This window comes from Pecten maximus, unplaced genomic scaffold (assembly GCF_902652985.1).
Source record: "Pecten maximus unplaced genomic scaffold, xPecMax1.1, whole genome shotgun sequence".
NCBI lineage: Eukaryota > Metazoa > Mollusca > Bivalvia > Pectinida > Pectinidae > Pecten > Pecten maximus.
Genome location: NW_022979942.1, coordinates 1358 through 18014, shown reverse-complemented (window position 1 = coordinate 18014; position 16657 = coordinate 1358). Strand labels below are relative to the sequence as shown.

At 34.0% G+C, this 16657-nt stretch overlaps 1 protein-coding gene across 4 annotated transcripts in view; it reads left to right on the top strand.

The window, feature by feature from the left end:
• Window positions 1-12755, top strand: part of LOC117319322 — a 52651-nt gene extending 39896 nt beyond the window's left edge. Inside the window, exons 3-6 of one of the 4 annotated variants that reach the window (XM_033874159.1) lie at window positions 996-1092; window positions 2485-2559; window positions 10991-11103; window positions 11510-12755. In XM_033874159.1, coding sequence (XP_033730050.1) covers window positions 1034-1092; window positions 2485-2559; window positions 10991-11103; window positions 11510-11685 — 423 coding nt within the window. In that variant the 5' untranslated portion in view covers window positions 996-1033 and the 3' untranslated portion in view covers window positions 11686-12755. Of the gene's footprint in view, window positions 1-995; window positions 1093-2484; window positions 3182-10990; window positions 11104-11509 lie in introns of those variants that run through there. The other 3 variants (XM_033874156.1, XM_033874157.1, XM_033874155.1) reach the window with 3 other exon arrangements.
• The last annotated feature ends 3902 nt before the right edge of the window (window positions 12756-16657 follow it).

The window sequence follows — 16657 nt, the reverse complement described above, 5'->3', positions numbered from 1 at the left end:
AATTTGCACAGATTAGTAAAATGAAGGGAAAAGTAGAGAAAAGATCAGTCTGACATGGAACTTACGAAGATCATTCAATGGTGGGCGCCAAGATCCCTCTGGGATCTCTTGTTAATAATGCTAGACCTCTATTCCCTGAAATGCTAAGAATGTTGTACATTTTTTTGGTTAAAATGGCAAAAAAAACATAATTTTAGTTGTCAATGTTACATCCATCACATTTTCATGTCTGATCTTTGAAGTCCTTTTTTTCAAATCAAAGTGTTCCAGTTATCTTTTAATTGCTTTCAACATGTAGAAAAGACCCCCACCTTAATCAAAAGCCAAAAAATGAAGCATTTTATTGAAATTAAAAAAGGGAGAGTGATGCCCGTAATTATTTCCGTTTATCTGATCCATGCCCATATATATGTCTCGTCGGACAGCGTGACCGACAGCATGACCGTAGTTTTCTATCGGCGGTAAAATATTTGCATTTTCGATGTTACTAAGGGTAAAAAAATACATGTTTGCTAGGCCTAATTAACATCTTATAGTATAAATAAAAAAAAAACTTAGGCTGTGTACATCTTGGATTTTGTACATGTATACTGTAAGTAGACCAATTTGTGCTTCAGTTGATTTTTTTCAAAGTTTACAAGCAGCTATACTGATTATGAAGTACATTTTGTATATCAATAATCTTCCACAAACATTAAAGAAATAGGGAAAGAACTATACTCAGCTATTGGAAAGTTGACAGCAGATAAATGCATGTTTTCTTGAATATATATATAGAATAGGAATAACCAGATTAAGACATTTCATCTACAAATGTAGCTTTCTGACTGTAAAGTCCAATATTAGGTTTCTTGTTATATGACCTCAGACCTTGACGTTTCTCAGGGCCTTTGGCCCTTTGATTTATTTTGAGGTATTAAAAGTTTATGTCCATGGACAAACTTAGCAAAAAGTCTTAAGAGATTATGTAATAATTAATCTTTTTAAAATTGTAGCATGAAGAGATCGCGGATGCGTTGCCAGTTGCCAGAGAATGGCTTCAAAGAAAAATGGATACTCCATGATTTCAGAAAGAAATTTATGCAGACAAAGGTAAAATAATTAGTTATAATTAAAGGCACCTTTTATTATATACATTCAGTACAAATACAATATCACCTGGTCTGGTCCGAAGGAACTAATTAAAAAGCAATGGATATCACTCATATTTGACTGGTAGCATCCCTAGGTCATGGAGATTCAAAACGCTACAAATGTTGGGGCATCACTGAAAGTTAATGGCTGCAGATATATATGCAGAGTTGGTTGGAATTTTACAAGAAGTCAACTGATTCTAGGTGAAGGTTACTGGGTTAAAGGTCAAGGTCACTAGATTGTCACAAGACATGCCCTTGCTAGCTTGTCAGTGTTCTAGTTTGATTTGCCAAGTTGACTTCTTCAAAATTAGTATAAGTCATTTAGACAAGTTTACTAACATAAAGTGAACCTATATCCATATAGGGAAAAGACACTGTTGAGTAAATATCTAATTACATCAAATCTGTATCTGAAAGCCAGTATAGTTTACTTAGAAGCCATCAGGGATGTTCCAATCCGTCTTTTATTGACCAATAAAGTAGCCTTTTGTCTGTCATCGTGAGTCATCCCTTTGTATGTAGCCTAATATCAATCAGGTCTCGTCGGAGTTCAAAAATGGGAATTATTAGACAGAACTTGTAGTTAATTCCCTTTGTAATTATATTATTATTAGACTTTGTGAACATGATAACTTATAATAATCAACCAAGTTTGATGAAACTTTGTATAAGGCTTTATATCAATGTTCATGTTCAGACCATGAAAAGTGCTTAAATTTCAGATCAGTGCTAGAAAAGTCCAGGTATTTTCATTAACTCTCAAAAGTCCTTGAAATGTACTTGGATTTTCATCTATTGTCTTAGAGTTTACCAAGAGTGCTTGATTTTTTTTCTGTGTGGTTACAGAATTAAGAAAAATCGAGAAAACATTTTCATATTGATTTCTAAATGTATTTCAAAGTTTTATAGTAACCAGACATCCAATACAAGCGAAGTCTTTTGAGTGCTTTACAGAATAAGAATGGTAAAGTTCTTCTTATTTTAAGTAACAAGACATTAAAAAATACCCCAATTCCCTACAAGTTAGGACAAAACAAATGCACAGGGAAAATTGACATCGCTCGGAACAAAAAAAGTATGAGTTGGGCCCTGGATGACACTCCTACATGTAATTTGTATTGGATGTCAGGTGACTGATATCTGTAATTCTTGTTTTGATATTGATGTTCATCTCCTGAAAGGTGACAAGTTTTCGCAGAATTGTTTTAAGAAGAATAGTCATATAATGAGTGTGCTGGATTGAAATTAGATCAGTGAGACCTATATGTACTTTGACACTCATATGAAATAATGAGTTAGCAGGTTACAATCGCTTTAAGATTAATGATAATTCTTATCTCTCTCTCAGGCTAGATATGGAGGGCAAGGCTACAGTGCAAGTCCTTTGTCAGAAGGTCATGGACAATTCAGGAAAAGGCTGCAGGTACAACAGCAACTAGAGAAATATCTTTTGCTGAAAATGTTACCAGGGAAGGGTAATTGTAAAGAGGTCCTCCGAAAAGAACCAGTGTTGCATGGCAGAACCTGGAAACAAACTAAGGACCTCATCTGGAACTGTAATATAAGAAGATAGCCAAGCAGAATTTGCTTGTATCAAATCAGGCTGTTAGTGAGACTATAAAAGATATTGCTGCCTATTGATTGTGTGTATCCAATATGGTTGTCAGTTTACAGTGTGAATCAGATATGGCTGTCAGTTGACAGTGTGTATCAGATATGGCTGTCAGTTGACAGTGTGTATCAGATATGGCTGTCAGTTGACAGTGTGTATCAGATATGGCTGTCATTTGACAGTGTGTATGAGATATGGCTGTCAGTTTACAGTGTGTATCAGATATGGCTGTCAGTTGACAGTGTGTATCAGATATGGCTGTCAGTTGACAGTGTGTATCAGATATGGCTGTCAGTTTACAGTGTGTATCAGTTATGGCTGTCAGTTTACAGTGTGTATCAGTTATGGCTGTCAGTTGACAGTGTGTATCAGATATGGCTGTCAGTTTACAGTGTGTATCAGATATGGCTGTCAGGTGACAGTGGGTATCAGATATGGCTGTCAGTTGACAGTGTGTATCAGGTATGGCTGTCAGTTGACAGTGTGTATCAGTTATGGCTGTCATTTGACAGTGTGTATCAGTTATGGCTGTCAGTTTACAGTGTGTATCAGATATGGCTGTCAGTTGACAATGTGTATCTGATATGGCTGTCAGTTGACAATGTGTATCGGATATGGCCGTTAGTAAAGAGTGTATTAGAAATGGCTGTCAGTAAAGTGTGTATCAGATATGGCTGTCAGTTGAGTGTGTATCAGATACTGTGTCAGTTAAGTGTGTGTAAGATGTGAGTGTCAGTTGACAATGTGTATAAGCTATTACTGTCAGTTGACAGTGTGTATCAGATATGGCTGTCAACTGACAGTGTGTATCGGATATGGCTGTCAAGTGACAATGTTTATCAGATACTGTGTTAGTAAATTGTGTACAAGATATGGCTGTCAGTTGGCTATATCAGATGTGGCTGTCCGTTGACAGTGGGTATCAGATATGGCTTTCAGTTGACAGTGTGTATTAGATATGGCTGTCAGTTGGCTATATCAGATGTGGCTGTCAGATGACAGTGGGTATCAGATATGGCTGTCAGTTGACAGTTTGTATAAGATATGGCCGTCGGTAAAGAGTGTATTAGATATGGCTGTCAGTAAAGTGTGTATCAGATATGGATGTCAGTTGAAAATGTGTATCAGGTATGGCTGTCAGTTGACAGTGTGTGTAAGATATGGCCGTCAGTAAAGAGTGTATTAAATATGGCTGTCAGTAAATTGTGTATCAGATATGGCTGTCGGTTGACAATGTGTATAAGATATGGCCGTCAGTAAAGAATGTATTAGATATGGCTGTCAGTAAAGTGTGTATCAGATATGGCTGTCGGTTGACAATGTGTATAAGATATGGCTGTCAGTACAGTGTGTATCAGATATGGCTGTCAGTTGAGTGTGTATCAGATACTGTGTCGGTAAACTGTGTAAGTTGTGAGTGTCAGTTGACAATGTGTATAAGATATTACTGTCAGTTGACAGTGTGTATCAGATATGGCTGTCAACTGACAGTGTGTATCGGATATGGTTTATCTGAATTTTTTGATCTCTAACTTTTTTATCCTCGACAATGGCTAATTTTGAGATGATGTCTTTGAACGTTAGGGGGTTATACTCATGTAAAACGAAAAGAGTTGATCTGTTTAATTGGATAAAGGAGAAGCAGAAATCTGTTATATTTTTACAAGAAACTCACAGTTGTAAAGAAATTGAAGCTCAATGGGAAGATGAGTGGGGGAGAAAATGTTTTTTTAGTCATGGCAGTACGTCTAGTGCTGGGGTTGCTATATTTTTTGGAAAGGAAATAGATATAGAGATTCACAGTAAAGTTATAGATCCTAATGGTAGGTATATTATTTTAGATGTTTCACTAAATGAAACAAGATTAACGTTAACAAACTTATATGGGCCCAATAATGATATACCTACTTTTTTTGATCATATATATAGACTAATAAGACAAGTTTCTAATACAAAGATTATAATGGGAGGAGATTGGAATGTAGTAAATGATATAGATATGGACACGTACAACATCATTCAAGATAGTCATAGACAGAATAGGGAATGTATCAGTGAAAACATGGAAGATATAAATTTATTTGATGTTTGGAGATTACACCATCCTGATAAAAGACTTTATACATGGCGTAGAAAAAATCCACTAAAACAAAGCCGGTTAGATTACTTTTTGATTTCTCAAGATATGTTTGATATAACTACAGATTCCAGTATCTCACCGGGTTATAGAACTGACCATTCCTGTATACATCTGACTTGTAGAAAAGACAATAACATAAGAGGTAAGGGTACTTAAGGATAAAAAATGGGTCAACTTGGCAAACCAGTGCATTAAAGATACTGTTAATGAATACAATATTGCTGGTAATTGGGAAACATTAGAACATATAGAGTTGGGTGTAAATGATCAGATGATGTTTGAAATAATAAAAATGAAAATCAGAACCTTAACAGTAGATTATTCAATTCAAGCTTCAAAAGAAAAGAAAAAGAAAGAAAAAGTGATTGCAGAAAAGATCCAGAATTTAGAAAATTCCATTAATAGTCAACTCACTGCCAAACTATATGAAGATTTGGAAAAAGAAAATAAAGCATTATATGATTTGAGAAAAGAAAAAATTGAAGGGATTATTATGAGATCAAAGGTTACATGGCATGAAAAGGGGGAAAAAGGTTCTGACTTTTTTTGCAATCTTGAAAAACAAAATTAAACTAATAAAACTATAAAGGAGTTGATTAACTCTGATGGTGAACTTATAACGGAGATATCTGAAATATTAGAAGAAGAAAAAAATTTTTATGAACAACTTTACTCCAGTAGAAATATTGGCAATAACTCATCTCCTCTTTTCGATCATGAGAAACAAATACCAGATACAGATAAAGAAAGTTGTGAAGGTCTAATTAATGTTGATGAGTGTACTAATGCTTTGAAAAATATGAAAAATGGGAAAAGTCCTGGGTCAGATGGATTTAGTAGTGAATTCTATAAATTCTTTTGGAAAGATTTGAAACACCTTGTTTGCAGATCCATTAACTATGCACATAATAACGGAACCTTATCAGACTTTCAAAACCAGGGAATCATAACTTGTATACCAAAAGAATCAAAAGACAGAAGATTAATTAAGAACTGGAGACCTCTCACCTTACTCAATACTGATTACAAAATAGCATCGGCAGCAATAGCAAACCGTATAAAAAGAGTCTTACCAGTAATCATAGCAATACACAAAAAGGATTTATGAAGGATAGGTTTATTGGAGAAAATATAAAATTAGTATATGATGTAATGCATAAATTAGAAGAAAAGAATATGTCTGGTCTACTGTTATTAGTTGATTTCGAAAAAGCTTTCGATTCAATAGAATGGAGTTTTATTCAGAGGTCTTTACAATCTTTCAATTTTGGTGAATCTTTGATTAAATGGATACATATTCTATATCATAACGCTAAAAGTAGAATAATTAATAATGGATATTTCTCATCATTTTTTGAAGTACAACGAGGATGTAGACAGGGGGACCCTTTATCCCCATATCTATTTTTAATAGGCATGGAGATTTTAGCTATACAATTGAAAAAAAATACAAATATTAAAGGTGTTAAGATAAATGATAGAGAATATTTACTCGGCCAATATGCTGACGATGCCTTTCTATTTCTAGATGGTTCTCCCAGATCATTGTCCAGTACAATAACTGATTTTAATAATTTTCATGGTGCATCAGGACTAAACTTAAATGTACAAAAGTGTCAATTAATATGGATAGGTAACAAAAAATACTCTAATGAGGTTTTGTGTCCAGAATATCAGTTTAATTGGACCTCAAAACTGTCAAAAATTAAAAAACTTCTTGGAATGTGGTCAAAAAGAAATCTTACTTTACTGGGGAAAATTACTGTCATTAAAACACTTGCACTGCCTCTTATAACACATTTACTTTATTCTCTTCCAAACCCTGATAAAAAATGGATAAATGAAATAAACTCAGTTTTCTACAGGTTCATTTGGGGATATAAACCGGATAAAATTAAACGAAATACTATGATTCTTGATTATGAAGAGGGTGGATTAAAGATGATACATATTGACAGTTTTATGAAATATTTAAAAATTAAATGGATTAAAAGATTATATAATGAAGCCGGTGACTGGCAATCCTTAGCAAAGACAAACTTTATTAAGTTTGGAGGGGAAAGGATGTGGAGCTTGGGTAAATTAAAACTAAAAGAAATAGCAAATACCTTAACTAATCCTTTTTGGAGAGATGTTATTTTAGCATGGGCAGAGTATAAAGACGACGACCTATCATCTGTCCTCGAGGAGGATATTTTAAATTATGTACCACTTACTCTCTTTAGACAGTTTCTTTTGTATGAAGCAAATGGAATTAAAACAGTTAAAGATTTTTTAGATAATAACCTGGAATTTCTACCTTTCAATATGGTAAAAATAAAATGTGATAATCTCAATTTTTTACAATATTTTTCAGTAGTTAAAAAGATACCAAAAGAAAAATTAAATCATGTGAGAAGAGAACATGTTACTGGAAGAAGTACAGATTTGTTTAAAAAAGTTATTGAAATGAAAGATCTAAAATATGTCTATAAATCTCTTATGAAAAGTTATAAACAATATCCTATAGAAAAGCAAGAGAAATGGATTAGAAAAATTGATATAAATCGAAATGAGGAACTTGATTGGAATAAAATCTATACCATAAGCTTTAAGGTTACTATGGAAACAAAGTTTCAAAATTTACATTTTAAAATTCTTCATAGGATCTTAAGTACAAATACTTTTCTATATCAAATTAATGCAATTGATGATAGTTTATGTACCTTCTGTAGGGATGCCCCTGAAACTATTGAACACTTATTTTTTTATTGTAGGAAAGTAGATAGAATATGGATTGAATTGAGAAATTGGTTGAATAATATAAACCTAAATAATTCTAGAATAACAGCTCAGATGGGGATCAAAGACATACTATTTATTTGTGACAATGGACCGCCAATAACAAACTATCTAATACTGATAGTTAAATATTATATTTATAACTGTCGATTCAGAAAGACCCTACCAACTTTTGATGGTAGTAAGAAACAATTTCTAAAAATAAAGCAAGTAGAAAGAATCTTGGCTTCAGAGAACAATACTATAGATAATTTTAACCAGAAATGGTTCCCCCTAAACAATTGATTTTTCTTTTCTTTTTTGCTGTTTTTGTCAGGTTATTTTTTTTTTTCAAGGTCTACCATTTCATTGTTCCTTTTCTTCCCTGATAACAGGTGTTTTTAATGTTATATTTGTAACCCTGCAGTGCATGTGGCATAGGTGAGATTTGGAATTGCATGATATATAATTATAACACCTTATATTATCTAAACTATCAGAAGGTAATATATATAAAAATTTTGTTTATGTGGATAAATCATTGTGCATTTGTATATATATATGTGTGTGTGTGTGTGTGTGTATCAGTGGGTGGGTATATGTTTTGGGTGTAAGATTGTGTAATTCAAAATTAAGTCAAATATATATATATGAAATGATGCCAGTCCCAACTGACCCTTGTGGTAACACAGTGGACTTTTTTTGGGTCATGTTTGTTTCTGTGCTGTACATTTTATATATCATATACAAATATTAATGCATGCAATAATATATGATAAGAGTGCACGTGTGAATGAATGGGTTTGGTTGATTGAATGCATTTGTAAAAAAAGGTGTACATGTATAGACAGAGTTTATGCATAAATGTACCTTGTTGAAATTACACATATGCCACATGTCTGTTTGTTTATATACCTGTTTATTTATTTATTTATTATTATTATTATTTTTTTTTTTCTTTTTTCTTTTTGTCTTTTCCTTTTCTTTTCTCTTTGTGATGTGTGACGATTTTTTTTTTTTTTTTCCTTGTTTTTTTTTTATGTAGATGTGACAGTGTATATGCTGTATTCACCTTAGTTAATTAAGTTCCTTTATTCGGTGAACAAAAAACAATTATTTGGAGCTTTGTGACACAGTTTGTGTGCTAAATATGGGGGATACTGTATATATATTGCGATATTTGAGTATTAGATAAGTATAGTATAGATACTCAAATTTCCCTTTTCAGTGTTTGTTCTTTTTCATTATTTCTTCTTTGTAAAGTAAATGTGTCGTCTATTTCTATTAAGGTTTCCTATTGGTGATACATCATTTGCACACATACATGGTTATACGTTATTTTGTAGAGTTTCTGGAAATTATACTTATCGTTGAATTTTAAGATAATATATCAATCAATGTAACTCTTAGCATGAATGTGTGCAAATGTAGCTCCCACATTGCTATGTTGAAAAAATATGCATATAAACGCATATAAATAAATATACTGTATGAAAGAGTTTGTAGAATGAATGATTTTTCTTTTTTATTATAAAACGAGCAAATGGGCTGAAATGAAAAACGAATGTGTGAAAGATGTGAAAGAGGCCCCCTGTGAGAGGCTTCATGTTGTAAGAGTGGTGAACCCGGGGTCCCAACCCTGGCATCCCTCAATTTTTGCTGGGAAAATAAAATTCAATTTGAAACAGTGTGTATAAGATATGGCTGTCAGTTGGCTATATCAGATATGGATGTCAGTTGAAAATGTGTATCAGGTATGGCTGTCAGTTGACAGTATGTATAAGATATGGCCTTCAGTAAAGAGTGTATTAGAGTGTATTATGGCTGTCAGTAAAGTTCGTATCAGATATGGCTGTCTGTTGACAATGTGGATAAGATATGGCCGTCAGTAAAGAGTGTATTAGATATGGCTGTCAGTAAAGTTTGTATCAGATATGGCTGTCAGTTGACAATGTGTATAAGATATGGCTGTCAGTACAGTGTGTATCAGATATTGCTGTCAGTTGAGTGTGTATCAGATATGGATGTCAGTTGAAAATGTGTATCGGGTATGGCTTTCAGTTGACAGTGTGTATAAGATATGGTCGTCAGTAAAGAGTATTTTAGATATGGCTGTCAGTAAAGTGTGTGTCAGATATGGCTGTCAGTTGACCATATGTATAAGATATGGCTGTCAGTACAGTGTGTATCAGATATGGCTGTCAGTTGAGTGTGTATCAGATACTGTGTCAGTAAACTGTGTGTAATATGTGAGTGTCAGTTGACAATGTGTATAAGATATTACTGTCAGTTGACAGTGTGTATCAGATATGGCTGTCAACTGACAGTGTGTATCGGATATGGCTGTCAAGTGACAATGTTTATCAGATACTGTGTCAGTATTTTGATTATCAGAGGGGTTTGTAATTTATATAATACATTTCCTGTGCTGTGTTTAATATTTAAACAACTAGTATTGCAAATCACAGCTTAGATAATATGCGACTTTAATTTAGGACCGGAAAATGCGTTTATAATGATGCTTCTGATTCTGTGATGTTTTAAATCTGACGTCAGTACAAAAATGTAGTACACAGTCATTCTTCAAGTTTGATTTTTTTATCAAATTTCCCGTTATCATAACAGATAATCGGAAGTATATTACAAGTGTGGACGTCTGATAAAAACACGAGGCCACTTTGACATTACTCCAACATGTATGTTAGATGATTACAAGTCGAGAAACTTATTACGGGTGCCATGTGTACATGTGTTGTCAAAACAAAACAAAAATTGAAAAATTAGGCATAGACCTTTAGCTAGTATGTATTAACCATGTATACAAAATTCTGCCGATATAATATTTTTCATATACATTAGGCCATACCAATTTAATTTATTGTTCGTCGGATTTACCGCTCCTGTTTTATCAAAATCAAAATTAAAATTTAAAAAAAAATTTACCGCTCCTATTTTTTCGTCAACGAAAAATGATGAATCCGGAAAAAATTCTCGCGATTTCAAAATTTAGAAAGCGCCTTTCTGGATCAATTGAACGTTTGAAACGAAGGTCACAGTACAGTAACTGAAGCGCGTTTTTAACAGTGATGTGAACTGTCAAGGGAGGCAGCAAACCTCACCGGTTCCTACCAGATTCTGCTAACGCATGCATGCGCACCTCGATAAATCTAAAAATAACTTCGGGAAAATCCCAACACCTCAGCTAGTTCACACGTGTTTATGTCATTCATCTACATAACACACACCAAAATACATCTAAGTGTGAAAGAAAATGTCAGGTTCCGAACAGACATATCCATGGAGACAATATTTTGCTGATGATTGCTGCGATCCATTTCACAGATGGGTATATGATATTGACGATGCAATCGACGTGATAAGAGAGTTCTCATATGCCACCTGTACCTCATATACCGTAACAAGGTCCAGCAGAAAGTTTGGAGAATTTAAACTCGGTAAGTAATTAAATATCGTAGATAGAACAGACGTGTTATTCTAAGTTAAAGTATCTGACTTATGACCTGGTAATAGTATCTAGCTAATATATATATAGGCTACCGCAGTTCGCCGAGTAGGCATATCTGAAACGGTGAGTCAGATATGGGGCGTGGCAGTGTTTTTCTAGATGTTTGAAAATAAGATAAATATAACAATAGTTACTGTTATTGATATTTAACAATCAAACGTTGTTTACTGTATTCAAATTAAGTCGATCCATGTACGTGTTTGGGCATAAAGCAGCTGCATGTAATCCCACTTACAATATAAAAATGTATTGTATGTTACATATAATATAGGTAATTCTCATATATCTTTTTGTGTATACAAAATGTCTTCCAAACACGCATTTATATATCTCAGGACATGCCAAAGAAGAACATGTTGTACGCTTCAAGGATGATTGTAAAGTGAAACACAACTGCCGGATCCCCTCTGATGGAACGCCTTTCATGATTGTGGGCCTAAGGAGGATGGAGTGTCATCAAGGCCCACCACATAGTTCAAATACATTCTCGGTATGGATGAAGAACAACTAATATTACACATTTTTTTTTTCTTTTTACTGATAAGTAATTAATTTAATATATAACAAGCATCTTATAATTGAACTTATATGTCACATACCAATTATACCATCGTTGAATATTTAGAATGGGAAATAGATTCAGCAATCGTTACAATAAAACCATAAAATGTAAATTTATTTAAGATAGAAAATTTGTTCGATGTACTTACAGAATACAAGAAACTGGACTCTGACTGTATTTGAAATAAAACTGATCTTGAGACGTGTCTTTATTAATCAACTATACTGGATAGTGCTGAAGCAATACATGTCTCTTACCGGTCCCCGATAAAAATAGTAACAGTGACCTTGACCCATTTGTCCTTGGTTTTTGAGTGAAGTTTTCTTGATTTCATTTGAAATGAAACCTCTAGAATCCTGTGAAGGATTTTCTAAACGCAACAATGACCTAGATCTTGACTCAACAACCCCGAAATTTAAATTTGTTGTGGGCATCGTGGTCCGTTGTATTTCTGTGAAGTTTGATCAATATATATCAGCGGCTAGAATGAAGCGGCTATAGCACTAACAAGGATTTTCAAAAAATAGAAACAGTTTTACCTTGACCCGACAACCATGGAAATCGAACTTGTTTCCGAATGATTTTGTATTATACAGCATAACAATTACAAAAAGGAACATGTGTTAAAGATATGAGGTAAAGTTTTGTTCACCAAGCGTCTCTGACTGCCTGTTACTAAATGTCTCTTTAAACACAAACCTCTGTGTGTCTGTTATCAAACGCCGCTTTATCATGAAACTCTCTCTGACTGTTACCAAACGTCTCCTCAACACAAAACTCTGTGTGTCTGTACCCAACTGTCTCTTTATCGCAAATCTCCGTCTGACTGTTACCAAACGTCTAATTATCACAAATCTCTGTGTGTCTGTTACCAAATGTCTCTTAAACACAAAACTCTGTGTCTGTTACCTAACGTCTCTTTATCACCAAAATCTGTGTGTCTGCATGATCACAGGATGATATATCTTGATGACAAATCTCTGATCTCTGATATTACACTATTTTATTGTACATTATTATTGAACTTGAACTTTAAGATCATAATATCTGATAAAGAATTGAAAATTAAATATATATATATATATATATATATATCCTATTTTGGTAGTTAGGTGGACAGTAAGTAAACATAGGAGTTAGGTCGACATCAGAATTCCACCACTTTTTCAAAGTAAAATATGCATATTAATGAGAAAAATAATGTTCAGAGTTTTTTTCTTGGGCGCATTTTTAATAATAATAATTTTTCTGACATTTATTCAAAAAAAGGAGTTAAGTCGACAGTTTTGTGTCGCCCTAAGTCAAATACATTATATACAAAAAAGTATAACCGTAATTTGGTATTTACGGGTACATTTCCCTCGGGGCCCAATTTTGGGGTATCAAATTATTTTTTTTTGTTTTTTAAAGAAAAATCGTGTTTATTTTTTACATAAAACATTATTAGACATAAAAATCAAATATGATGTCGGCAGTTCTGTAAATGCTTGCACAATGTCATTTTAGAATGTTGAATAGCCGCGTGCCATCCTATCGTGAGCCCATCGTAAGTATGTCGTTAATTGAATATGTTGATATATTTTTATTAACAAATGGTGATTATCGATGGATGGAAAAGTCTGACATATATTTTTGCTTTCATATTGATTCGTAAAGTGATTTTTTGTCTTACGACTTATAGCCTATACTCTATTCGATCAGCGACTACTTTTCACCGGAAGTAGTTTTGCGGAAGTACTAGTATCAGTCTTCGTTTGTCGCCTGTTGTTTAAGAGTGTTTACTGTAGATCGGGATTAACTGGCGTGAATAAGTTTGATAATTTAGGACACATACTTATCTAAGGTAAGTTCTTTAACGCCTCCAGCCACGGAGTATACATCCAGCTTAAACATACTTACTGTAAAGTTACACCCAGGGGCATGTCTAGATCTAGTTTTATATAAAGAATAGTCAGAAATACCAATATATATAGGTATTTCTGACAATTTTTTAACGTAAAACTAGACCTGCCCCATGTGACTAGCGTAGTTCTGGCTTTAGAGAAAGGGTACGTCAATTATCACACCTGGCATTTTGTTTGTTTTTGTTTGTTTGGTTTGTTTTTCGGCATAGCCATATAATTTTCTTTTGTTCCCAGATATGACGCGACAGGTGGCGTACTTGTGAAACGGGGTGGGGATTTGGGCAGAGGCTAAATGACAACCACAGTGGTGCAGTTCCTTCTTTTCACGTTTTATTCACATATAGTCCCAGTAGCTATAGGACACCCTAAAACAGTAGAAACAAATACTATAAATTTACAGTAGATATAGACATCATAGATACATTTAACAATACAGTAATAAAACTTTGCATATGACCACATACAACCATGATAATAATACAATTACATTGACAATAATATGGATGATAGACAAAATGACCTTATAACTAATTTGACATGTCTTATATTAATAACACTTACTCTATCAATGTGACAGGGGTTGAACTTGAATCCCAATACCAATTCCATCCTTTTGTTACAAAGAACCTGGTGGTAGAGAATTGGTGTATCCCGAACTGAGCCCAAGCTTTTGACCCGAGCCCGAGCTTTGGATATTTTCATTTTTCTCCTTCATTACTGAATGGATTAAAGTGATTTTTTCTACCAAGATTTGATTTCATGTTTTAAATCAATCCGTGTAAGTGGATTTTCATGATTACGTCCAAAATACACATTTTTCATTTTTCAGGAGGAGAATTTGTGTAGCCCGCAATCAAGCGTGACTATTCATGTTTTTTGCTAATTATTTCCGATACATGCTTTTATTTAGATATATTATTAGATACAAACAACAAGTAAACATAGCTGGTTTCAAACATATAAATTTCAACATATATTTAATGTGACTTGGTGTCAAATTTTGACATTTTTGTAACCAAAAGACGTGAGTATTAAACAGTCAGAAGAAAATACACTAAGTGGTGATCATGTGAGTATAAATCAACCAGAGGAAATTGCCCCGACTGATGATGTTGTAAGTATAAACGAGCCTATTGTTATCACTAGTCCTAAGGTAGAATCTAATAGAAAAAGACTTTCTCTCATATCTCGCCATGTTGGATAGAGTTTGCCCATGTAAGATAGCTATGTAAGATAAATCTATCTTACATAGCATTTCACGCGTGCGGAGTAATCTGCTATCAAGGGGGACAACTCTCACAACGTCGTCTGCTTGTGTTTACATCCGACAGTCCTTATCGTCGGTGTCGGTTTTGAAACGTTGGCCTTAACTATAAAAATACATACATTCTTAGATAAATATATATCATATCAGCAGGAAAGCAATAGGGCTACACGGTTAAACGATTAGACATTTCATCTGAGCGAACATATAACTCTGTTACTGTAGACTAGGCCTACAGGCCTGTTGTAACAGTTACAGTACAGTACAGACTTGCCTACCCGACAGATTTATCATTTGTCATTAAAAACATGTAAACACACACAATCACCTGGCAATAACAGGAAGTAAAATAAAAGCCATACATAAAAAAATATAAAAAAGTAAATGTCAAACATCACAACCTATGAAATGGTTCCGTTTGCGTCAGCAGGGTGGCCTGGAATTTGTTTACTCTACTGTACTGTCAGTAACTGTTAGGCCTACTCAGTAACCTGTGTATTTGGAAGCTGGCTCTTAAATGAACGAACATTCGGTAAAAATGACACCCCTCGATGTTCATATAAAAATGTGTATTTTAATTGTAACTCAGAGTCTATATTTGTGTAGAGTAACTGTCACCACGAGGATTATGGTGTGTGTGTTTCTTGTGTGGGGTGTGTCCGTCAGGATGTGGCTACACAGTTATTGGTTTGGGGAATTAGCATTGGTAGAATAAGCCACACCCTGATGAAACCCCTTTTAAATAAACCTCGTGGTGAACTGTAATTTCCTTTGAAACAATATGGAGACAGTCTCTTCTTCTTAGATATTTATTTTTACTCACTGGAATCAATATTTCACTAAGGTTCAACCAATACAGAAGTTCTTTATAACTTGTCCACTCTGGTGCTGACCCCTACTTCAAAATTGGTCAGAGTCTACGGGTCCTTGTAAAAGGCCAGCACCCTCACACTCACTTGGGTCCTAATCTAGCTCTCTCCTTCTGCACTCCCACTCTCTCTCTCTCTCTCTAAAAACTATTTATGTATACTCTTTACAAAACAGTCAAAACTATAACATTCAATTTCATTGGTTAATAAAATAGTAAGAGGTGGAGTTTAATTATCAGATGGTGCCTATAGTAATTAAGATATGTTGACACCAGTTACCTAACAGCTATGGTCAGTAGTAAATCATACAAAGTCCTATTGTGTCTCAAAGTGTTTATCCTACAATTACTTTAATTGAGCCTGTTGAGTGACCACCTGTCAGCTGGAGGGTTCACAGGTAGATATGTGTCAACTCAATTAAGGCTAATCCAGTTTACCTGGCTGACTCCTAAAAACATAACATAACATAGCTTCTAAAATACAATATGATTCTAATAAAACTGACTGCCAAGCTAATTCAAATGTCTAGTAATAAAATATAAACAATATAAATTCCATAGTCTCATGTTGAAATATTCCTACAATTTACCTATACTTGAAATATCACTAATTATTAAAATGACCATTTTTGTACTATGATATAACCATGAAAACTAACTGTCATCCTAGCCTTTCAATATGATCATCGTTATCGACTGACTTACCTTCATCATTCCATCAAGACAACCAGTTAAACACATATAATCCTATGTCACAGAAAAGATCGAATACTCGTATAGAGTCACTGTTCGTTGGTTCACACACGAAGTTGCCAAAATCAGTGAATTTAAAATTACCAGCCACGAAACATCGCCGCGTCATGGCGATTGAGATCGACAACACTC